This window comes from Strix aluco, chromosome 4 (genome assembly GCF_031877795.1).
Source record: "Strix aluco isolate bStrAlu1 chromosome 4, bStrAlu1.hap1, whole genome shotgun sequence".
NCBI lineage: Eukaryota > Metazoa > Chordata > Aves > Strigiformes > Strigidae > Strix > Strix aluco.
The window spans coordinates 89,926,974-89,951,834 of record NC_133934.1 but is presented as its reverse complement, the minus strand read 5'-3'; the positions used below and the strand labels follow the sequence as shown (position 1 = coordinate 89,951,834).

The 24,861-nt window shown below is 41.8% G+C and overlaps 1 protein-coding gene across 1 annotated transcript in view; it reads left to right on the top strand.

Moving 5' to 3' along the window:
- LTK (leukocyte receptor tyrosine kinase) overlaps positions 1-24,861 on the top strand; it is a 103,057-nt gene that overhangs the window by 46,389 nt on the left and 31,807 nt on the right. Inside the window, exons 3-10 of the mRNA XM_074824151.1 lie at positions 1,767-1,922; positions 2,591-2,813; positions 9,638-9,777; positions 11,767-11,904; positions 12,811-12,963; positions 14,024-14,124; positions 16,001-16,167; positions 21,474-21,568. Of these exons, the coding sequence (XP_074680252.1) occupies positions 1,767-1,922; positions 2,591-2,813; positions 9,638-9,777; positions 11,767-11,904; positions 12,811-12,963; positions 14,024-14,124; positions 16,001-16,167; positions 21,474-21,568 (1,173 nt within the window). The remainder of the gene's footprint in view (positions 1-1,766; positions 1,923-2,590; positions 2,814-9,637; positions 9,778-11,766; positions 11,905-12,810; positions 12,964-14,023; positions 14,125-16,000; positions 16,168-21,473; positions 21,569-24,861) is intronic.

The window sequence follows — 24,861 nt, the reverse complement described above, 5'->3', positions numbered from 1 at the left end:
AACTGCTTTGTTATGTGAGGCATGTTTGAAGGATTAAGTTTGCATTTGTACAGTCCTTGCTACTGCAAGCAGGGATAGTGGTAAGATTTAATGAAATTATTTTGTCATAAATATTAGCTTCAAGTAAGCCTCTATTTAAAAAAGAAAAGGAATATTTTCTTTTCTGAGCTCTCAATTTGCTTTCTTGTGCTGTCATGCTGTTGTGAGAGAAATTGCTTTCTGGGTTTTATGACCAACTAGATTTTTACCTGATAGGAATATTTGTACTACTGATAATAAGTTTGTGGATACCGAGTTAACCTGTCAAACTTTAATAAATTTGAAACGGCACAGCAGGTCTGGATCAGGACTCTGCTTTGTCTCACAGAGCCATGGAGTTTCTGAGCTATTGAGATCCCTAAAGCTGCTTCACTGGATCATCAAACCCTAGCCTGAAGCTGTGCACAGACACCTTTCCCTAGAGCCAGCAGAGCCAGGAGAGTGGCCGGTGTCCTCCATCCTGTGTCTTACTGGAAGCTGGCATTGCATACACACATACACACAGCCTGTCCTAAGCCACAGCGATGTGCAACTCTAACATCTGTGTTTCTCTTACCCCTGCACACTGGGTGGTGTTTTATAAAAATGTAATTACAAGACTTTAAAAATTGGGAAAACTTGTCTACTTCGGCTGTTGCATTCAAAAGATGTTTCCATTTCTTCTTTTTCTGAAAGTTTAGTTGAAGTATAGCCAATCTTCTAGAGGCTCTTATGTTTTTATTTCTGCCCCACCTGTGTTGCCTGTGCAACTACCTATCCTTGTTATATCACTGACCTTAATTCTGTTCTTTATACCTGTCTTCTCCCCAGGAATAAGGCAACCAAAGGGATAACATTGTGTCATTCGTGTTTGCAAGGTTTGAATATACTCCAAACATCAGGATCCCAAATACAAATGTTTAGTCTAATTATTTCTCATATGGCCTAGGGGTCCTCCAGTTATTACTGTAATATTATTATTACTACTGAAAATAAATATCGTGCAAGTTAATATCAGTTTACCATATCTATTCAGCCCCACTCTGCGTGGGAGAGCTTTGTGCAGCTAACAGCCCTTCAGGGAGTTTATATTAGATTGATGAGAGAACAGTGAATTACTTCTTGTCTGGTTTATAATATGCTGATTATGAAAAATTCTGGGCAGGATGATCTAGTGTTCTCAGTGCTGCAAATGGACTCTGGAGTTTGTTAAGAAGGTGTTCCTGTCCATCCTGCTGGAGGAAAGAAAAGCTGTTTTAAAAAAATAATAAATAAATATGTAAAGCTTGCATTGCTCAGCTATTCTGCTTAAGACCCTGTCAAAATCTTTCTATTGCTGAAAGAGGGTTGCCCTTAGAGTTTCATTTTTTCCTCTCTGCCAAATTGCTAAAGCCATACAGTTTCACCATTCTTGCTGCACTAGGTATTATCCTCACTCAGGATTTTATATTCGTGTGGGTTAGACTTTCCACTGATGTAAATTCACTATTGATACTGGTGGGAGGATGCTGATTTACACCTGCCAAGAGTTTACAGGGTTGTTTTTCATTCTGGCATGTTCCTTTAACTGCCTTGGGAGAGACTCTGTTGTTATTGCACAAGACAAACTTTCTTTTTCCCCTCAACTCTTCCATTTCTTGGGAGAGATAGTCCCCATACGCTGTACATCTGCTCATTCATGTGTCCACATCACCCCTGTCCCTTGAACTGGGGAAGGTCTCATTGAAACCTTTGGTTTCTCATAACAGAAATCTCTTGTATCATCGGCTCAAGCTGTTCATGGGTGACGTCTACAGACAGTTTTGGAAAACCGGACTGGGTGTTATCTTCAGTTGGTGTCCTGGTGTCTCAGGAGAGGCAGCAGCTTCTTCTGGAAAACAGTTCCTCCCGTGGAGATGTTGAAGGTAGGCAGAGTTACAGATCCCCTCGAATGGACATCTGCTTTCTCCCAGCACTGGTAGCAGCTGTGGGTGGTAGCAACAGAGCCAACATGCTGAGGCCTCAGGCACACGTCACTAAAAATACTGCCATATGCTTGTTCTGGTGCACAACTCGTAAGTGCACTGTCAGTGCCCAACAGTCACTAAGAGCCATATAATGTATGTGTGCTGCCTGAGTTGTGTATGTATGTACCCTGTAAACAGCCGGCCCCTTTATATACTCATTTGGTATCTCCCTGTTTTAGGATAAGCTACTTTTGCTTACAGAGACTGGATTTTTCTTAGGAAACTCAATCCTTTACAAGCCAGGGCTGGCTTCACATGTCTGCTGTCTGACTTGCAAAGTCTTTGGCTTTTGTTTCATTGGACATGTCTTCACTCTGCTTTGTTTGGTTTCTTCTCTTCTCATTCCTTCTATCATTTCTTCACTTATTTCCCTCATTTTTTCTTTATTCTTCTTTCTCTACTTTGTTATTTTTTGGGGTTTTGTGCATAGTCTTCTTCTTTCTTCTTATTTCTTTCATCAAACTCCTTATTCGTTTTCCTCTTATTACTCTCTTATTTCTCTCTTCCATCCACACTGTGTGTCTCTTCTTTTTTTTTTTTTTTTTTTTTTTTTTTTCTCCTCACAGGGGACATTTTCCTTCTGAACACCAGTAGGCTCCCAGATAGATGTGAGTTCAGCCTGCATAGCCCCATCCTGCCTGGGAGCTTGGACTCTTGCGTGCTGGAACTGGCCATATGTTCACAGGATGCTGTTCCTCTCCTCCAGAGGTTCACAGTTGAAATCAGATATGTGGAGACAAACAGAAATATAATAATTTCTCTGAGAGTTGGCCATGAGGAGGATGCCGGGTAAGACAATCAATTTGCAGCTGTTTAGACTTTGAATTGCAGGGCAGGGTGGAGTCCCCCCATGCCACTGTTTATAAGCATCTTCTCCCTTCTTGAGATCATTGCTGCTGTTACAGCAGAAAATGAAGGTAGAACTGTCAGGACTGAAGCGTGCAGCTTCCTGACAGGATGTCTGTAACAGACCCAGGTTTTGAGTGTCCCCTTTGCAAAAAACACACTTGCTTAGGACTTACTCTTCTTCACTCACATGTGTAAGGGTCAAGACTGGTTGACACTCTCACTGATGCTAGGACTATAGCTGTGAAATGCACTCAGTCCAAAGACTGCCTTGGTGATGTGACTGGTATGTCGAAGTATTCAAGGAGTCCTATCATTGTTACAAGGGTCACGTTTCTCATTTTAGGTTTTACCTCTTTTGTATTTTCCTCCTTCTGTCTGCTAAGTTCAGGAGCATCCTCTGTTGCTTCATTTGTAGAGTTAAGGCAGGTGAAAAACAGAGGCTAGAGGTGAGAAGAGGTGAAGACAAAAAAAAAAGTGCAGCAACCCTGGATCTTGTTCTGTATTCTCTTCTCTTTGACCTTCCCAGTGTTTTACTTCTTAATTCTTGTGTGTAGCAGAATGCAGTAAGGAGGAGAAATGAGCAAAGGGAATCAATCATAACAGGAAAAGAAGGAGAAAAGTCCACGTGTCATCTGATTTTGCCATTTTCAATGTGCTTGTTTTTCCTTTGCTGCAATCTGCCTTGTAAGAACCTGGGTCAGACACACAACAGAGCTTTTTATTTCCATCACCTGACTGACTCCCATGGAGAACTTAAGCAATAGATCCCAGTTCTTGTTTTCTTTGAATTCTTTGGCACTCTCCAGGCTGCCATGGAGATCTGTAGCCAAGACTTCTGGTCAGCCAAAGATAGCAGAGTTTGACTAAAAAAAGGTGTTTATTTTCTTTCAGATCCCCCTCTCTCTCTTTCTTGCTTTTAGCTATTGCTCACTTCCTTCCTGGCTACTCCTTCCCCTTCTTCTTGCCAGTTTTACAAGGAACCTGTTGCATTTTTTGGGATCAGTTTCTAATGTCCTTTTTTACCTACAACTGCCCTTACTGCTTTGAATATTTGACAAGGCTCTGCAACTGCAGTCACAGCTCCATTCCCCTGTATAAACTCATAAAATACCTTTTTGATATACCTAGCTGGCCAGACCAGGCTTTGATCACAATCACTGCCATATCTCTGGAACAGATCGTATATGTTGTTTAACAGCTTATTTGAGCTCTGCAAAACAATTCTACATGCAATCAAGATTATCATCTCTCTAAAAGTGATGGCATTTAGTTTTATTAGAATGGAGTTAGCTTGACTGGAACTTGGCATAGACACTGGTATTACTTTTTTTTAGTGAAATGAAGCACTGATAAGTTCAGAGAGTTTAGTATTAAGGTTTTAAAGGTGGAAGGTGACTGAGTCCTGTTTTAAATCAAGATAGAAAGGAGGGATTGAAAAGAGACAAAACAGAGTTAGGAACCATATTAAGTCAAACAACCTTCCTTTTCCCCCTCATTACAGGGAAACTCTTTAAAATCTCTGCACAATTCCAGAAAAATCTGAGTGTGCAGGCAGGACAAAATTTATTTCTAACACAGTGATTGAGCTGCTTCTTACTAGGCAGGTAGTCTGAAATGAACATTCTCTCCATGATTAAGATTTTAGCAACATTGGTTGTTAAGAAGAGAGACCATCCTGAAGCTTTGCAGAGGCTTTCCATAGGCAATGAGAGTTCTACAAGCTTTTCGATGCTAACCAAGCACTGCTGCACAATTTAGAGCAGAACAAGGAGGACAATGAGCAAATGACCTTGAGATAGATGCCTATGTGTAGTACATAGTTTAACCATTGACAATTACTACTAAGGGATTGTCTTGAGATCAGGGTAGAAACTTAGATATAGAAAAAAGTCTAGGTGGCACTTTTTCAGATAATCAGGCACTCCAGAAAATCCTGCTCAGTCCCTTTTGTCATCCTTCAATTCCAGGATCAATTCCTTCATCATGAATTCCAGCTGCACTACTAGGATTTATCGTTAAATTGTTAATATTTTCACATATACCTTATTCAAAGAACAAAGAAACAGATGGACCTTCAGACACCATGTCCTCTGAACAAGCAGGTCAAAGTCACAGTATTAATTGTTATATATCACAACCATAGGGCGTGGGTATTCTGAGTTACTACCATTAGAGGGAGAACCACTGAGGGAGTGAGGCATTTGAATTCTGTATATTTACAGAAAATATATAAAATTACATTTCTCATTATCTCAGTAGAGTTCAAACATCAAGACCCTCTAGCTTTGCTTGGAAGCCCAATCCTTCTTCATCTGGCACTTGGTTCAGAAAGCTGTCTTCACTTTCTCAGGGTTACAGTTATGGTGCTTCTTCAGGTCACATCTAATGTCTTTTTTACTATTTTGCTTATCCCACCTTTATCCTCTTTACCACACAGACCCAGAAACAGTCACAGCTGAAAATTCTTCCAAGTCCTGTATGCTTTTGTTTTGAATGGTTTCACATGCTTGTGTTTGTTGTTGACCACAATTATTTCAGTGTTGTCAGCCAAAACTGTTTCTGTAAGGAGCTAGTTTCTTTCAACTCTAAGTGCTCACAGTTCAGTGAAAATGAAAAAGCATCACTTGGGGCAGGGATAATCCTTTCACTTTCTGTGGTCAATAAGCCAAACTGATTTTGTTCTGTTTTCTTTCTGAAGTATAAGGCACTGACCATGATGGTCTGATAGGTCAAAAAGCAAAAAGTTCATGACCATGTGCACACATGGATTTTCAGTTAGCCAACCTCACAAAACAATTATTGCTTAGCTTTTTGTGTCTTCCCCCTTTTTTGGGGGGATGGGTGGGGGTGGTGCTAGCTTCTGAGACACTTGTAGAAACTTACTATCTTTGACACTTCTGTTGTACGAATGTGGTTGGTTTTATCCACAAAAATTATTTAACTTCTACTATCGTACATGGAAACATTGTCATATAGTTCATCTGAATGTCTAGAAACATGTATGGTACTTGGGTTTCATAAATTAGGTGTCCAACTACATAAGCCTTTGAAAAGGAGTAGTCTGGTAGGCATCCTCAGAAAATGCCTAATATGTACTGACAACAATGAGCAGAGCCATTTTGATTTTAAAATGCAGCTAGAAAAGGAGAGGCTGTCCAGCCGTTATATAAGACCATGATTTTTGAACACTAATCTGGGAGTATGACTTACTGCTCCTCGTTCTTCTGTTAAAATTGCACCCAAAAATACACTGGGTCAAGTAAGAACCCTCTGTTTGGTGAAGGCAAAAGGGGTAGGCACGTGTCCTGCTCTCTCATTCATTTCCTTTTAAGTCCAATGGCTACAACTGGATGTTTGTGAAGACTTGCAGGCAACAACTTCCTATATGTAGAAAAGTAACGTAAAACTTCTAATCTGTATGTTCACTGATTAAGCCTAGAAGCGTTTAGTGTGCATACCTTTGTACAATAACCCATGCAGCGGTCCCCCTAATTCAGAAAAGGTTTCAGCTTTCCTGTTCAGCTTCATTGAATTTTTCACTCTTCATTAAGAAATTGCTGTTCTTAATATTAAAAGTCTGTCTTAAAATTAATGAGTTAACTTTGTTGGATACAGAAAAGCATGGCATAGAAAGGAATGGTAAGGAGGGGGTGGAAACCTTTTGCTCAGCAATGGAGACTGCGAGGCTAATGAAAATCAAAAGTTGAAAATACAAATCAAAAGTTGAAATTATAGGTTTGCAGGGTGAATCTTGATTTCTCTTGCCTCTTAAGCATCAGGTTGCTTGCAACTTCAAACTTTCTATCCATGCAAATTTCTCAAAATTATGTCAGACTCTAGTAGCCCTTCCATACATACAAATCAATTTTAACATCTCTATTTAGAAGAAGAGTAATATTACCTCCTTACTTGAGATCTGGTTTGACGTAAAATCAATAGTAAAGGTATTGCCAAGCTTGGCTTATCTGGAAGCCTGCTGCAATGATCCATCTTCTGCTAGATCAACAATGGGCTTTGTTCCTGATTCCATTAAGAAAATTAAATTCGCTCGGACTAGCCCCTGTTTGGATAGTGGAACCAAGCAAAGAAGGTGTAATTATTTACAACATTAGAAATCTTGCTGCAGTTGGATCTTGGGGGTGAGGCTTTCTTTGAAGGGGAATACCTTAATGATGATGAGACTCCATGCACAGAAGTATTCTAGGTGATGCAAAGCTACTTGTCATTTTTGTGGTCTCTGGATGCTCGCCAGCTTTTGCTCTGGTGTTATAAATGGAGTCAAATTTCAGTACTAGAGATATTTCAGTGCAGAACTAGAATATTTCATGGGACCTTAGGGCTCTGACTCAGAAAAGCTGCCAGTTCACACAAGTAGTGGTTTAAGACAGTGGCCTTGCTCTTCTACCAGATGCCACAGTTCTCCCAGCAGAGATGTCAGACCGGACAATGTGTCTTTCTCAGTTGTGACGTTTCAGAGGTTAGTTTATTGACTTAGATCATCAGTGGTTTTCATTTATTTTGATATACCAGCTCTAAACGGCAAGTTCCAAAGTGTCTGGCTCATAAACCATGTAGGATTAAGGTGCAGCAGCTGAACTAGTCACTGTTTTCATCTGTGAGGCAGTAATCTCTTTAGCTGCTGCTACTAATTGTAACACTGGTTGTGAATCAGAGGCTGTGTGCTACAGGTTCCTGCATGTGAATCAGAGGCTGTGTGGTACAGGTTCCTGCACTCAGGGGTGTGATAACACTGGTGATACTGTGATGTCTCAGCTGCGGCGTGCGTTGTAACTTGGTGGAGGTACTGGAACTATGTCTCAATGCTTGGAAGGTCTAGTATGCTTAATAGGTAAATTCAAAATATTTAAAGACTGTCTGTACCTTCAGTGGCTCATTGAACCAATTTGATTAAGACCCATTGATTTTTGTGGCCAACAGGATGTAATGGAGTGATGAACAAAGCTGTGTCATGTAGCAGAAGTGATTCAGCTCTGGGTCAGTGCTGAATGATCTTGGATGTTGTGCCACAGTGTGGCGGGAGGGGATATATTTATAAGTGTATTTGTAAGGTATATTTACAAGTGCTGGACATTCCTGAAGCTGCACTGTAATGCAAAATGAAAGTAAAGTAGTTGTTCTCCTTTGGGTAGTAGAGATGGTGCAGTTGTGGTTCAGGGCTGGACATTTCTGAAGCAGAATTAAATTATATTGAATTATTGAATATGATATGATGGGGCAGGAAATGGGAGAAATAGGGTTATCTTGATAAGAGGAGCTCAACTTCAGATGAGTTTAGGATATCTGTGGTATGTGTGTTCAATGGTGAAAGTGGAAAATGGGGGAATGCCATAGAAGGGATAGTAAGAAACTCACGAGAAAAAGGTTGGTTTGTGGAGGGAAGAATGAGTTAGGTAACTAATCAGTGACAAGTAAAAGCAGGGAGAGTGATAAAAAATTAAAGTTGCTTTGGGTTTTTTGCAAGTTGCAAATTAGGTGATCTCTGATTTTAATATTGTGTTCAGTAGAGATGTGTTTGTTGTCTGAGCGTTGCCTTCTAAGGTGTTTTTGGGGCAGGACAAGGGCTAGATGATCACTTCATGGCAGCTGAAGACATTTCTCAAATGAAAAAGTAATACTAGGAGCAGAGCCTGAGCAACATATCTTAACACTGTGGCCTGGCCTCCTTATCATCCCACTGGCACTGACTTAGAGCACTGACACCTCACCCCATGCCAGGCCAAGAGTGCCCCCGGCAACATCAGCAGCATGTAGGGTATGAAAAGAGCTTAGAGCAAGGATTCCTTTGCCAATATCCTTGCTACAACCCCTTTACAAAATAATAGTGTATAGTTTTAACTGTATTTTATTGTCTTGTTAACATGAGGTAGAAGGGCAGTTTTTAAAAATAAAAATAAAACAAAAAGACTTAAGACTCGTCCTGGATTTTTTAATGACACCTGGATACGCTAACTTCCATCAGACTGATTTGAGTGAGGTACTTTGACAATTCCCAGTTAGTATCTCTCTTAAGCTTTCAATGCCTAACAACCATCTTTAAAATTAAAGTGCATGGGACCATCTGTCTTTCTCTGAACTGCCGCAAGTGCTGCACAACTGAGAAACCTATGCTGTCTAGAGGCTATGGCATTTGTTCTGTGGCGAAATGTGAATTGCCAGAGCAATCTGCATTTTCTGGAACGCCACTTCTCTTCTTCCCCTTGCTTTGTGGGTGCACTCTAGCTTGTTAAACTGGGAGATTAGATAGAGAACGCACAGAAAAAGGTTCTCACACTTGACACAACCACGAAACATTCAGGGCCAGACATTTACTTCCAGAACATACAATGTCACTCTCAGCTTGAGGACAACCAGAGACTTCTGCAACTGCTTGGTTGATCTGTACTTGCAAGAGCAAGCAGAACACCATATATGTGGAAGGTACATACGAGGGGGGTGTGGGATGTTGGTGTGCAAAATTGGTGATAACAAATCCCATTTTAACTTAAGAATCATTGGGAATGGTTAGATCTTTTAATCGTTAACAATAGGTTCTGCAGCAAAGGTAACTAAACACGAGCTTGTTAGGCTGAAAATGATTTGTTTTATATTAACACCTGTTTGTTATGTTGGAGTTTACATTCATCGATCTATTCCCATGTCGATACTATTACTTCTATTTGGTGCAGTGCAGAATCTTTATGCTAGAGACTCCATGGATTTCAGTGTGTTGTGTGTATGTCTGTTAGCTCTTTGTTGTTTTCTAGGATGAAATGGAAATACCTCATGGCCCAGATTGGCCGAATAGAAAGACCTTTTAAAATCACCTTGGTGTATTCAAACTGTGGAGCACAAGAGGATGGAGTACTGGCGGTGGGCTCCTTGCAACTCAGGAACTGCTTTCATGGTATGTTGCAATACAGTCAGGTTTGGAATAACCAAATGCAGTCAGAAAAGAGAGCAGCACCCTCACCAAAACCGGTGAGTGTGATTAGGGAGTCGGTCAGATGGGATTTAAATGGAAGCTGAGTCTCCTCTAGAGTTTCTAGCAGTACTTACCTGTCAAGGGTCACATTTGCGTGTGTTTTATGTGTGTGAGCGCATGTGTGTGTGCTCCAAAGGCAGGGTTGAAGCTCTGATTATATATTGTATTATATATAGCACTGATTTAAGTGATCCTCTCTGCTTTTCAGCTTTGCTTGATCTTTGTGTGAGAAAACAACAGGGTTTATGCTGCATCCAGCAACAGGAATGGAAAAAAGTACTTGCCTAGATTATTTTAGCATTTAATATTTTTCTTTCTTAGATAATCAAGAACAAAAGACTACCCTGTGTCACCAAAGCCTTTTCCATATTGGGGCTCTATCATCCAAATCTATAAAGAAAAGAAACATTGATCTGCACTCCATAGGGTCTGTTTGCTACTGCCAGGCTGAGAACTTCTGTCTGAAACGAAAATAATTGGAATGTAGTTACTTTCTCCAAAGTACTGAGTGCTGAGCTCAGAAATCATCAGTTTTACCTGGCACGCACAGTCCTGTTGTGAATGTCGTGCAAATGATCCTCAGTAGCTGTGCAGAAACTTGCTAATGTCATCTAGGCTTCTTGGAAGTACAAGAGTCTGTCAGCACAGGCAGCCTGCAGGTTGGAGACATCATCTTCTTCACTTCCTGTTTTTCATGCATTAATATAATGCTGTTGCCTCCGTTTTGCAGACACTGTAGAAATAGCTTGGAATGTAATGTAAAGACTTCGACTGTAAAAAGAGAATACTGAATACTGGTTTCACAGAGTTGTTTCATAATATATCATGAGACTAGTTTTGAGATTTAATTCTATTGCACTCATTAATCTTTTAATTTAACAAATGTTATATTTTTAATGTAATTATTTTCTGACAGTCATGGAGTTTTGAGGGGATGCATACAGGCTGAAGCACTATGCTAAACACTCAGTCCTTAAATAAGATGATACATGTTCCCAGCACAACACAGTGCCATGGAGAAATACTATTTCAGACTGTGTACCTGGATTGCTGCAGAGGTGTCCTTTTCTCTTTCTTCTGGAATTGGTTCCCTAACTTTTGCATTTTTTTCCAGAGCAGTAACAGTCTCAGTGGAACTTCTGTGCAGAGCTCCACTAAAGGGGGCAGTAGGTCCAGAAGAGACCTACACAAACCTGCAGGTCCATTACAGATCCATGCACACACATCTATGGGGCAGGCTGGCTGCATTAAGAGTCATGCTTTTGGGAAATATCAGATTTAAAAATTGTGTTCAGTCTGGTCGCTGGGTACCTGTGCAGTCAGTCAAATGCTCCTGCAGTACAGCTGACTAGACTATGAGCGAAGTTGCTGTGCAATGAGCAGACTTGCTGGGGAAGCAGCTGTCTTCACGGGCTGGGTGCCACAGAGCTGGCACAGAAATGTGTCAGCAGCAGGACTGTTAGTTAAGCCTGAGTCTCAATAGGGCATAGCAATGTGTCAGTCAGGACAGGTATCTCTGCCTCCAGCAGCAGAGTGTCATGCAGCATGCCACAGCTGCCTGGCAGGCGCACAGTCGCGTGTGCAGAACTGAGGAGCACACCGCGGTAGGAAACAGCCAGGTCCTTCTCAAAATAAAAAATAAATTAAAAGTGTTTATCTAAAGATAGCACAAACACAGCAGAAGAGAGTGAATAAGAGAGAACGGAGCAGTAAATTTGGTCTCCGTGAGAGCTGAGGTGATCTGCAGCAATCTCATGCTGGATAGAAACCTACATGGTAAAAAACAGAGGTGAGTATCACTTATCACCCAAATGACACTTTCTGAGGTCCTACACATGAAGGCTGATACACTTGAAGGTCATACACATTCTGCCAACACATTTCTGGGCTTCTTTCCCCTTTTTCCTTTAGATAAAGAAAACCAAGGTCTTTCTACATATGACAAAGGCTCCACCTTCCCCTGCCTTCGTGGAGGCTGTGTCAGCCACCTACAAATATGTGAATTCATCAGTGATTGCCCTGCCAAAGAACAGGAGGGAGTGAGGTGTGGTGAGTATGTGGCATGGCACTTCATGGGAATCTTCAACCCATTAGAAAAAATAATTTAGAATGAAAAATAAGTTAAATTGATTCCATCTCTAGATTAATTCAGTGTTTGCCTTCTGAATTAATTTAGCCTATTTACATTAATTGGATATCAAGATTCTCTTTGAAAATTCACCCTATACAGGCTTAAATGGATTTGGGTTGTTTGGTTTGGTTTTTTTTAAATATTACAGTAAGGATTTCAATGACTTGCCTTTCATAGTTGCTGTTACTTCAGAGAAAGGCAAAATGTTATTTACATTTCTGCAGCTGGGTGAGAAATTCCTTCTGGACTCAAGGTCTGAACATCCCTTCAGTGGAAGGTGCTGATTATCTTTCTAGTGCCAGCCATGAAACACGGTCATAAATCTGTCCCTCCAAGATCCCCGTTTAGTGTTCTTCTTGCATATCATGACAGAGAAATCCCCTGACTCAGTATATGTGGTGCTAAGAAGCATTTAGCTTTATTGCAAGTACAGTGGCAGAGGTCTAAAATAATCTGTTGATTGTCCTTCCTTTAAATGGACACAAAAAATTTTGTGATGCCTGCAATTTCATATGCAGCAAGGCCTTTATAAGCATATGGCAGTGATTTACCATTCTTTAGATTGTGGGAGCTGCAGTTTTGCAGTGTCTAGAGCAGGACAGCACTGCAAAGTCTCAAATAACTCCAGATGCAGTGTTGGTTTTCTGATGGTGACTCTGGAAATAAACAAATAAGACATATTTAATATTTTGACGTTGAAAAACTATGTGGCATAGGTTGAGTAGCTTAGACCACCACAGTGAGTTTTGACTTCTGCTGCTGTTTGTGTTGTTCCATAATCAAGCTTCTTCTATTTTCCTGCTTTTTCTTATTCTCCATTGTAGACAGTCTCCCAAAGGGCTCACATTGCTCTTTTGAAGAGGGTCCATGTGGCTGGACACTGAATGAAACCACAGCATCTCCTTGGTCTATTCAAGGCTTTACTGAAACAATTCAAGATGACTCATTTGTAGGGTCTACCTTGCAAGCCACTGGTGGTAGGTTCCTCATAGTTCTCTCTCGCTCTGTGTGTGTGTGTGTGTATGTACATTAGCCTTGAACTTAGGGGTTTTTTAATTGGTTTAGAATCACTGCCAAAGAACCATTTAACATCAGTATTATCTATAACAACTTTAAAGGTAGCTAAAATGGATTCAAACCTCTATATGAAACAAGTTCTGCAACAAAGTTAATGTAAAACTATCAGAGACTAGGGTTTTCCTTCACCTTAAGAAAATTATATCATGAATTCTCTTTTCTCTACATGTACTTCTTCTCTCCTTCCTCTTATGAGCTATGCAATTGCAGAGTACTTCAGCAGCAACATGATAGCTGCTGCATCACAAAGTAAAAATTGCCCAACAGAACCAGGCAGCTTGTAGAAACAAATAATTTGGAGACCCTTGCCAGACTCCGCCAGTGGGTTAGGAAGAGCATCACATGTAAGCATATCCCAAGGTCAAGTGATCGTACACATTCTGTGCCATCCAATACCACAATAAAAAAGTCAGCTAATTCCCAGAACTGTCAGCTTGGTAAATAAGAAAGAGAGAGGCCAGACCCCCACATATTCAGGTTGAAATTCAGAAGTGTTAGCACAGATGAGTCTTGCCTCACGGTTCCCTGTCAAAATGGTGTCCATATGAGCGTCCTGTTTGTCTCTTGAGAGCTTGTATAAACTGTCCCTGGGAACAAAGACTACAAATAAGCTCTTCCAGCCCAATGTTTGTCTCAGCCAGTCACTGATGCTAAATGGTATAAGAATTAGGGCCAATCAGGACTTCACTGATTGGTGTGAGCTTCCGTATGGGAAGATACTTGAGTGGTGTCTGAGGTTTGTGCACTCATCTCCCAGGAAAAGGTTTGGGATGTTGACTTCTGTGCTGCTGAAATCTACCAGAGTGCTTATTATATCCTCACTAGTAGATCTGCTCTCAAGCCACACTTGTCATCTTACTTATGCTGTGCTTCAGCACAATGATGTTAAATTATTTCAAGAGACTATAAAAAAAAGCAAAACATCATCTTGTCTTTTCTGATTCACTTTTCTGTTCACAGGACACTTCCTCTACCTGCGAGCAGACAGCAATCAGACAAGCGGTGTGGCCAAGGCTTACAGTACCAGCTTGCCAGCCAGTATCACCACTGAAAACTACCAGGTATATCACTCTGTCTTAGCACTGTTGTGGAGTTAATCATCAGGTTGTAGGTACTGTTTGCACAATTATCCCATTCTCCTGTGTCTCTGCACACTCTACAAAACACTGTAAAGCAGAAGAATTGGATATACCACCTAGCTAGCTGTGTGTTGAAAACTGGAAAGAAGATGTGAAGTGCATCCCCTGAAAGTGAAAGCAGGAGCCCCAAATCAACTCCTCAGCATAGGAAACTCCCCAGCCTAACTGTACCAACTGTTTCTCTGAAGGGTAACCAGAACTGTACGGGGTGGCCCTGGTTTGTAGGAAAGGGAGCTGCCTGGCTGGGCTGTTGAGTCATTCAGTATACCTGCTGCTGAGGCTTTTCTTCATAAATTCTGCAATACTTTCGTAGGAGTTAACAAACTTGACAGTCTCACTGAGAACAGGAGTGTGAAGTTAGCAGGCATTAGATTTTACAGGAATAGATGAAGATGATAAACTTCTGTTCATATTCTTCAGGAATTTCAAAAGGTGAGGGCAACCTGGCATGGATAAAATCACATAACCTGCCTTCAGCCCCCATCTCTACAAAGGATAAAGTGAGCTCTGAGATGCTGGAATTAAAAATATTAAATAATACTCATAACACTTAGGAAAATTAAGCTGCAAGTTTGAGCTGGAGTCAAGCCCTGCTAGGGGAAAACAAAAAGCTTTGATGCCTCCTAATTAGAGTTGGCAAAAGAAATGTAGTGCAGGTGTCAAAAATGTAACTGCAGAATTTATATTTATTTATAAATCCAGGTCAAATTTGCTGGGTAGTTCCAATAAAATAAAATGTGCTTGGATCTAGGTTCACAAAACCAGGAGAAGGAGTAACTGTTGGTTATGGTGTACAGGTCACAGGAGATCTGGGCCCATTCTCTCCTCCCCTGGCAAGGATTTGAACCCACATTTTAGGAGCAAGGAAATTCCTGTGGTTGTTCCTCGCAGCACATGCGTGTGCGTGCTCCCTTTCCTGCTGGTGCTGGTGTCCCTGCAATATAAAGAGCAGCTAACTGCTCAAAGCGGTGGTGGAAATAGCAGTTCTCTCTTGCTCTGTGGTAAAATGGAAGTTGTTGCTCCAAAGAAAGAGGAACGAGTCCTGCTTCAAAATATTCTTTGGCCTGGTGATCAGGTTGCTCACCTGTCATACGGGTGCTACGATCCAGATGGTGCCTATGACTTGGAGCAAGTGTAGGGATTGAGGTTTCTAGCCTCTAGAGACAGCCTAATTCCTTATTTCAAGGGCATTTGGGGCAGGGCATCTCTCCACTTGGAGTGCTTTTGTGACGTACATAGTGCCTGCATATAGACTGAGCAATATCAGTACAACACATTAACAGGGGTGGTTACAATGGGAATCCTTAATAGATCTAAGCTGTGGTTCAAACCCTTTCACACAAATCTTTAAGCTGGTGAGAACGCTGAAGAGGAATACAGTTAGGATTATTTTTCTGCAATAACCTGACTCTAGAGGAAGCATTCAATGATAAAACATTTCAGAGTTTAAGCCTGTGTTCCTCTACTTCGCTACTTTTTTCTTCCTGAAGGAGGTAACAAGGAAACCAGTTCTCTCTCACCCAGATGGTGCCTGAGGCCATGGATATTGTCTCATCAGTGGCTGGAGAACAGCAGCCCAACAGGAGTGTCAGTCAGGGTGTCCACTGAGAAAATTCTGTGCTAGGAACACTGATGAGTCATACAGAAGCTGGGGGGGGGGGGCTTAGTGGTGTTCGTGATTAAACAGTTTGACCCAGGATCAAAGGTTTGGTGTGTCAAATCCAAGGAAAGGGAGAAGTGAGAACCTCTCCTTTTTTATCACAGGATACCATTTTTTTCTCTTCTTTCTCTGTTACAGATCCAATTCGCAGTGCATGTTTTTGGCAGCTACAATGGTACCATCTCCTTGTCTGTCAGGGAAGATGTAACGGGAGTTCCAATCACCTTGCCAATGTGGGAAAGGGCGGGGAGCTGGAGTGATCACTGGTTTCTCATCACCTTACCAATGCCAGTGCTTCAGAACCGGTAAGAACTCCACTGGCAGCATCCAGGGTTATCCCTAGAGATTTAGTAAATTATCACTGCTTTTGTTGTGAAGCATCACTTTCATTCTTGCCTTCTTCCAGGGCCATTTCTACTGAAAAAATTGCAAGAGTACTGCAATTCTGCTTGCTGAGGAAGTATTCTGTCATACATGCATATATCTTCATGCATATACACAGCTCAGCTCAGCACAAGCCCACACTGTGTGTCTGCAGCCTCAAACAGTGCTTAGGTATTGGAAATAGCAAGTGTCTGTACCAGAAACATTCTGCCAGTCTGGGAAAGCCAGTATACTCACAGTGGTAAAGTGCTCCTAGTAGGGAAACAGCATTATTAACATAGCTGCACTTTGTACTCCCACAGTAAAAACAGCCATGTGAGTCAAATGAGTGGTAAAACCACAGTTTAGCCAATACAGCTGTTTAGTCTAGGATCTATATCAGTGCAGCCTAGACAACTGGAGGTCATTCATTGCCACATCACTGATGCAACGATCTCAGGAAAAGACTGTTGCCCAAATCAGCCTTGCACTGAAGTTTTCAGTTTAGGTGTGAAAATACAATGTGACATTGGTTTTCAAATGAAGTCAAATACTGAAGATTCAAAGAATTTCAACCCAATGTAATTTTAATCTGGTATTTCTCTTCCCTCACCCAGTGTCATTCAATCTCAAGCCATGTAGTTGGTGTTGGCAGCTGGTTATTTTGCACGACACAAACAACTTTTAAATTGCTCCAATCTGGCTTTTTGCATCCTCAAGAAGGCCTGTTTCACATGATACTTAAGACAAAAAAATATCAAGGTCTATACAGTGAATATTATAAATGGAAAAGTATCTACCAAATATTGGCAATAAATAATGTCTCAAAACTTCATGGATTAGAAGGTGTGAGAACATTCCTTTTAACTTCAAATTTTCTCTCTATCTTTGTGTAAAAGGCTGAGGGATGTGGGTCTGATAGCAATTCAGACCCCAGCAGCAGTAAAACTCAGAGAGAGATGGTGTTGTCCCACCCTCTTTCTAGTTTAAATTCATTATTGTCTTTGGTCTCAGCACTATCATGTGTTGACCATACATACCTTTGTCCTGAATTATTACTTTGGGATGGGATAGGTCTGCATGCTGGCAGTGTATTTAGTAATCTTGTCTGAACTAATCTGGAGCCCTGTGGATTAGCATCTGTTTAGTTCTGCTTATGTAAAGTATGACCAGTGAATTTGCCCAGAATAGCTCTTTTCCCCAGGCACTTTCATGTGGACCTAACCACAGCAGAGCCCTAGGGGTTCTTCAGAGGTATTTAAGACCTTCTGCCTCCTCTGATATACGGTCCCTCGTGCTTATCCCCTGAAGCCTCCAATTTTCTACACCAGTCCTCTGTTCTCAAGTGAAACGGATCTTCTGTGGCAGGCGGGAATGGACAGTAAGAGGCTTTTAGGGAGCACTAGCCAGCACTGAATGAAAAGCATTACAGTATTTGAATATCAATGTTTGAAAGAGTTGAGCACTTGGACAAAATGAAAGAAGTAGGTAGGTCATGCACAGATGTATTATGACAGTCTGCTTCAAGTAGTTCTACCTTGTTTCACTTCATGTAACCTTCTTGTATGCCATTTTCAAACAAATTTAAAATTGATGTGGCACAACAGTGACAATCATTGTGGGTGAGGCTGGAACTGTTCAATCTGGCAAGCAAACCTGTGCTACCTGAGCTAGCCAAGTGACTAACAGAAGTAATATGTTGTCATTTGCTGCGCTGATCTATAACAGAAACAGCACACACTTTGCTGGAAGGTGTTGCAGCTGTTTGCCCCAAGTGAGGACAGGCCTCTTGCCTTGTTCCTTCCACGTTCTGCTCCTTCTGCCCTGTCTCACCTGCTTCTGTGAGCAGTCAGTGCCTTTCTTCCTTGTTTTCATATACTTGGTCTCTGTTCCTTCTTCAGGTTCCCATTTGTGAATCCATTTTATCTGTCTCATGCTTCCAGGCATAATTTTCCTCTCTGAACTCCTCCCTGATTGTTTTCATCTCTCTTCTAGCAGGTGCTATGTCTCTGTGTGTTGTTTTATTTTTCATTGTCTAACTCCCTTCCCTGCACTTCCATGCCCTTCTCCTCCTAGTTAATTCTTGTTCACTTTTATTTCAATGTTCCTAGACCTACAATAAAGGTTTATTCCCAGTCTTCCTGTTTGACTGGCTATTTGTTTCTCTCCATAGATCTCAGGCCCAAAGCCCCTGCACACCAAGTCCAAGCTCCCCTGTTGTAAAGTTTCCAGGGAGCTCCCCAACCTCTCCAAGATGCCACCTCGTTTGCTCTGGATTCAGTTTAGGCAGCTTTTTTCTCCTATTTGGCCATGGTCAACAAAACAAAGAAGGTCTGGGGAAGAAAAGGTCTATTTGTTAATTTGGAAGGGCAGTTCTCACTTCATGTATCTGAAGCAGGACCTGACACCCTTCATAACAGTACTGCCATGGAAAGTACCATTTAGCCCCAGACTTGAAGATATCCAGGGAAGAGGAGACTGCAGGATTAAAAAAATTCAGCCAGGCATGGAAATGTCAGGGATTTTAAATTTTCAAGGACATTTTACTAAAATTTGAATAGATTCTAATTCAAATAGAAAAAAGCTCATCCCTGCCATGTGAATCTTCCTCACAGATTTCAGATCTCACTTCCAATACCTGGTAACACAGAGCACTTAAAAACTTGTCAGCATTTTCGAGCATGGTCAAAATGATGAATCCCTGCATTGCCTCATCCTCAACACTGGCAAAATATTTTGACTGCTAGGCAAGCCATACCAAAGTGTTAGGTTAATGGTTGGACTAGATGATCTTCAAGGTCTTTTCCGACCTAGATGATTCTGTGATTCTGTGAAATCACCCAAAATAGAAAAGTTTAGCCTAAATTGGTTTAAAGTTGGTGAAGTTGCAAACAATTGTAAATAGAGGTGCATGGTGAACACTGCTGTACAGTCTTAGTACAGTTTGTTATAAACCTCCATGAATGACTTTTCCATATATTTATGAGTGCTGGCAGCTTTCCTTGGTGATGCAAACTCCAACAATGCTGTACTTAGGGAATTTTTTAGTACAGTGTTTGGGCTGGCATGTCATTTTTCCTGTATCCTGAATCTTCAGGAAACTCCTCTCCTTCTCTTGCAGTGCGAAAGTGTTGTATTTTTCCCAGGTTCCTTGAAGGGATGATAGCCAGTAGCAAAACGGGTGGGAGGGGACAGATCACACAAGGAAAAGGGGTAGACATGAACTGCAACACCAATAGTTGCTGTAGCAGCGCATGAACGGTTTGATGGGCCTAGAAGTAGAGAAGCCTTAGGATAGAAGGAGGAGGCCATGGAGGGGATACATAAGTAGTTTTTAACAACAGCTTCCTCCTGTGAATTTATTTCTTAGGAGAGAAGGAAAACAAACTAGTCTGCTGATCAACCTCTCAGTTGAGTGGGCATCTAGCTACTTGGAAAACTGCTTCTGGTGATCAGGTGGCAAATTCACTGTCTTAGTTCACACACACAGGGAAGAAGGCTGCTATCAGAAGAAAATCAGACAGGCAGAAGACCAGACATTAGAGAGCTGGAGAGTGTAATATGCTGGAGTCAGCAAAATGAGTCAATGCGCAGGAACACTGGAAACCCCTCTGGCTAACACAGCACAGAGTTCAAAAGGCAAATTCCTTCCCTTTTTCTGAAGTCGTGAGGAAGGGGAGGCATACAGAGCACAGAGCTTATGAGATGTCTATTCTCATGCACTGGGGGAGGAGGGGTCATTCCTCAGGCTCCCACTTGTACTCAGCTGGAACAGAAATCTACCTTGTAGCGCAGTGCTGTGGACCCTCTTGGGCTCTGACTCTGTGGACCAGACACAGCAGCTTGACCTGACCAAGGGTATACTGCCATGTGGGTGCCTTAAGTAAGGGGTAGACCGTGGTGCTGTATCTATGGCTGTGGGTCCCAGAAGTGCCCTGGTCCTGGGCTGAGAGTGCTGTGACTTTCTCTTCCCTCAAATGGTTGGGGGAATTACTGTCTTGTGTCAGTAGACTTATGTATGAGGTCTGAAAATACAAAAGTATTGCTAAACCTGCTAATAAAGAGACAGGTTTCTGTAGGAAGGGGATCTAAATTCCCCTGCTAACCCCATAGCTAAGAGTGAGCATTCAAGAGACCCTTGATTTGCATTTGCTCCAGAGCGCTCAGATCCAGCAGGTGTGAATGCTTTCATTTAAGCGCAAGGGGCCACTCTTGAGTTAGGGTAAAAGCAGCTTATCCCTAAAGATTTTGATTCAGCTATGGAACATCCTATTAACTGTGGGTATGGACCAATACCTGGCTGATGGGTGGAATATGCACACATACTTTATTGCCACTAATTTAGGACGTGTGTTCCTATGCTGAATGATTAATGTATTAGGTCAGTGCTTGATCTCTCATAAATCATCATTGATCTTCACCATTGACAGCAGTAGAGGTCCTCTCTGTATGCTTTTTAATAAGCTCTAAATGGACTGGACATTGGACATCTGTTTATTTCTGAGATTTAATGACAATTCAGTCCTATCTATTAGAAGGAGATCCTCCACCCCATTTTCTTTCTTCCTTGTAAATTCAGAATGTGGCAATGCACATGGGACATGACAGACCTCCTAGATAAGTAGACAAACACCTGGTCATGGTGGAAGAAGATGAGATAGCCCAGAAAGCAAACACTTCAGGGAGTTATGGCTGAAATTTAAAATGTCCTGACCTTCAGCTGAAATAAACTCATGTCATCTGATTGAATTACATTGGCTGAGGATCAGGCCCAAGATTCCTGTCTATTTGGGTATTGTTCTGTTCAGTTTTTATTCTGGCTACCTCTTTGGGGATGGAAAGGAGGAGATTACTTTTTTCCCTTCCCTTTTGCACATGTCTAATTCCCTGACTGTTTATAGCAATTGAATAAGGAGGATTTTCTGTGTTTTACTGAGGCACAGTAGCTTGTGTTTCTACATGTGTGTGCAGTTAGCAGGAGAAGTAGGGCTCTCATTTTTGTTCCCCACGAAATGTGGCATTATATGAATGTTGTTTGGGCCTTACTAACTGTTGATGTGTGATTGAGATTTCTAGCAAGCCCTTTTGGCTGCTCAGCAGAGCTTGTCTGGAAGAAACATTCTAAATAGTGATGATCATAATTTGATGATAAAGGAACATTGTGGTTTTAGTTGGGTTTTGTTTGTTTGTTTGTTTTTTCCCTTGCCCCTTTGTCTGTCTTCTCTAAAACTTCTGTCTTATTGCAAAGGTTTCAACTGCACCTCCTGGCAACCTGGGGCTGGAATTCCCAAGCTGACATTGCAATCGACAATATTACATTTGGACTGGACTGCTTCACTGACGGTGAGCCACAAGTGTTGCAGAATCCCTTAAAGAATCTGGGTAGTGTAATCAACATCCCACAGATCCAGGACACACATGCTCTGTTCTCCCTACAGAGTGCACATGGATCATTTGTGTTAGCTTTTACAGCACAATGCCATTCTACCTCAGACCCACTGAAGATGGCAAGTAGAGGCAATTTTACAGTGTGTCACAGTCTCCTAGTGCTTTTTTTCCCTCTAATCTGGGATATCCTGTATCACACAGTTGAGACCTGTCTGTGTGTCTTGGCAAGAAACACTAGACTTACTCCTTAGCCCCTAAATGGCAGGATTACATCACACTGTTCTTCAGCAGTCCCTGCTGACCTATGCACCCTGGCAATTGATAGCTGAAGGGAATTTGTTGAAACCAAAGGGGAAAGTCACCATATTTTAGTGGAGGGAAGAAAGAAAATGAAGGAATAAAGTGACTCTCTGACACTAAAGTTGAGATTATTGCAACAAGTTTGTTTTACTCCGCAAGGAGGTACATCAGCTGTCACTGCCAGATATATAACAGACGTGCTTTCCTTTGCTTTGTTACTGTGAATGTGACTCACAACAATGTATTCCACTGAAAAATGGAGCCAGTGCTACCTTCTGAAGCATGTTAGCAAGAGTTGGATTTTCTTAGCAGACAAGTGGAAAGAGGTTGGATAGTTGAACCACTTGCAAATACTAGAAACTTCCTTCTTTTTGTCCCTGGAGAAAAGACCTATATGCTCTGTTGTAAAGGAACTGAAGAATATGCAGCACTTGAATTGTGACTTCTGTTGCAGACAAAATATGCATCAGTGGTTCTGTGCTACACTTCACGTGCCACCACACGCAGTATGTCAGTATTTAGGGTAATAACGTGTCCCTGCAGAGGCTAGCTGTAGCCTAACATAGCATGTGGGAAGTCTTATGTCAAAACAGACGTGTGTTAAAAGTTTATTACCAAAAGTCCCTTTTCCCTCCCACCTTTGTCTGATTCAGTCTCCTGTTCTCTGTCCCTTTCTTCTGTGGGCACTGAAACTACCCTTCTGTAAAATTCTGAGCATGCACATTTTCATTTGAAATTAAGAGGAAGAGATGTTCCTTGATGATAATGTCATTTGTTCACTCCAGCTCCTTAACACCCTTGGCTCCCAAACACTTTGGGACCTCCATGCTAACACTTTGCTTTGAAATCTTTTGAGGAAACTGAAGGGAGTGTTTCTAGATTCTCTTCCGCCAGCTGATGTGCACCCAACTGCTGGAGTTTATTGCTCTCCTGGGAGCCTTCAGTTTACCTGCAGACATTTTGCTGGCTCTAGTGTAGGGATGTATCCTTTGGCAAATAGGTGGGGCATAAATGCCACTGCAGCAATTTTATCAGAGCTTGTCCATTAGACTGCCGAAGTTACTCCTCAGTTTCAATTAGTATAAATCGCAGGAGCAGCTGGCACTTACCCCCTCTGAAGGTGTGACCCAGAGATGTGTGACTCATGCAGAAGAAAGGCATCGTGAAGGAAACATGTTTCTTGGAAACCTTGCACTTGCCACTGTTCCTTGAATTCTCTTTGCAAATGGACGTTTTCTCGCCTCTGAAAGCAACCCTCTTACATTTGTCTTCTCATGACTTTAATTTAGTTAGGTTGCAGAGAAGCCCAGCAGCTCTGCTGTGTTTTCAGTAATGAAATTATTTCTCCCTTGCAAGGACAGGTTTCAGATGTCAGTGATGGAGCCAATTAAGATCCAAGCAGTGAATTCTTTGCATGAGGGCAGCAGGAAGGATGTATGGCAGGAAGGAAGAATTTGCTGCTTGCTAGGACGTCAATATTATTTTCTCCATCTATTTCAATCCTGTAGTTCAATTGCTCTACAAAACCCAGTGCAGACTCTGAAAGCACTGCTCATCTGTATGCAGGCTGGGAAAGAAGGTGAGATTTTCCATATACCTCAAAATCGAGGGAGAAGATTCAGTAAGATTTAGGAGGAAAACAAGTGGGTAGTGAGGGCAGCTCAAGGAACACCAATAAGGACAAAAAGAAACAGACCATTCTTTGGATGGCAGCTCCTGGACAGTGACAGATGTATTCCTTGTGAAAAAGGTGAGATGAAACCACCTTCTGGTTCATACAATCACCTTGTGTATGATGGTGTCACAGACCAGGTGACATGGGTCTGGTTCATTGTGAGAACTTTTAGGGGACAGGCATAAAGATATTTTATTGTTTTAGTTAACTGGTGCTTTTGTAGAAAGAGATCTGAATTTTGAGTGTCTGAACATGAAAATGTGGGCTGGCATGGCAAATAGTGCTGACTGTTGCCCTCCTCAGTACCTATGCAGTCGTTGCTTTTACTATTCTCTTTTGGTGCTCTGAGAATTATATTGTTCCAATTAAGATCACAGGTCTATGGTCTATCCAAGTGCACTCTACTGCCTTGGCCTAGGAATTACACTTCATTCTGTGCATCATTTACAATTTCCCAGAAGACTGATTTGTAAATGGCGAGATAGTCCAAAGAGAGCTTTTGTATAGCATATCTCTAGTTCTTGACTTTGGAGTCCTCGACCCAGCAAAGCCTGGTTCTATTGACCTGCCAGTCTCATTGCTTGAGCTGAATGGTGGGGGGTGGTTCAAGCTTCATTATGGCCTCATTTCACAGATTTAAGAAGGTGTTGACTAGAAATGCAATAGATCAGCCAAAGGGATGGGGAAGAGGGAAGCTGGTGCAGCTTCCTCATTCTCGATCCCACTCCAGGACAAGCTGGAGAGGCTTTCAGGAATACTCCAACCTGCATCACTAAGGTGGGATCTCTGAGGAGACCATGCACACTTTGAGGATCCTGTGGGGCACCTTACTCTGATTAATCCCGGCCACACGACCAGTATATATTTTTTCATTACAGTCCCAGAGACAGAGAAGTGGGAGTGAGTTACGTTAGCTCTTTGCCTGCAGGAGATGCTCTGTCTTTCTCCTTTACACTTTCTTCTGTCCATTGTCAGTGTGGAAATCGACAGCATTAACTAAATCCTGGAGAAAAGTCCTGTGCTCTTCCTATTTTTCTGCTATAGGCACACCTTAATATGAATTAAGTCTTGTTCCCTTCCATTCACTTACAGTCAACATATTGTCTGTCAGAGGAGGAAGTGGAACCTAAAATAGACTGGAGCACCAGCCCCTGGATCCCATGTTTGTAGAAAATGCCACCTTATAAATTCATGTCTGACAGTGCATAAAATATCAGCCTTCTAAGAGTTAACAGCTCATGTGGACAGGGTGATGCTCAGCCTGTCTTGCAGC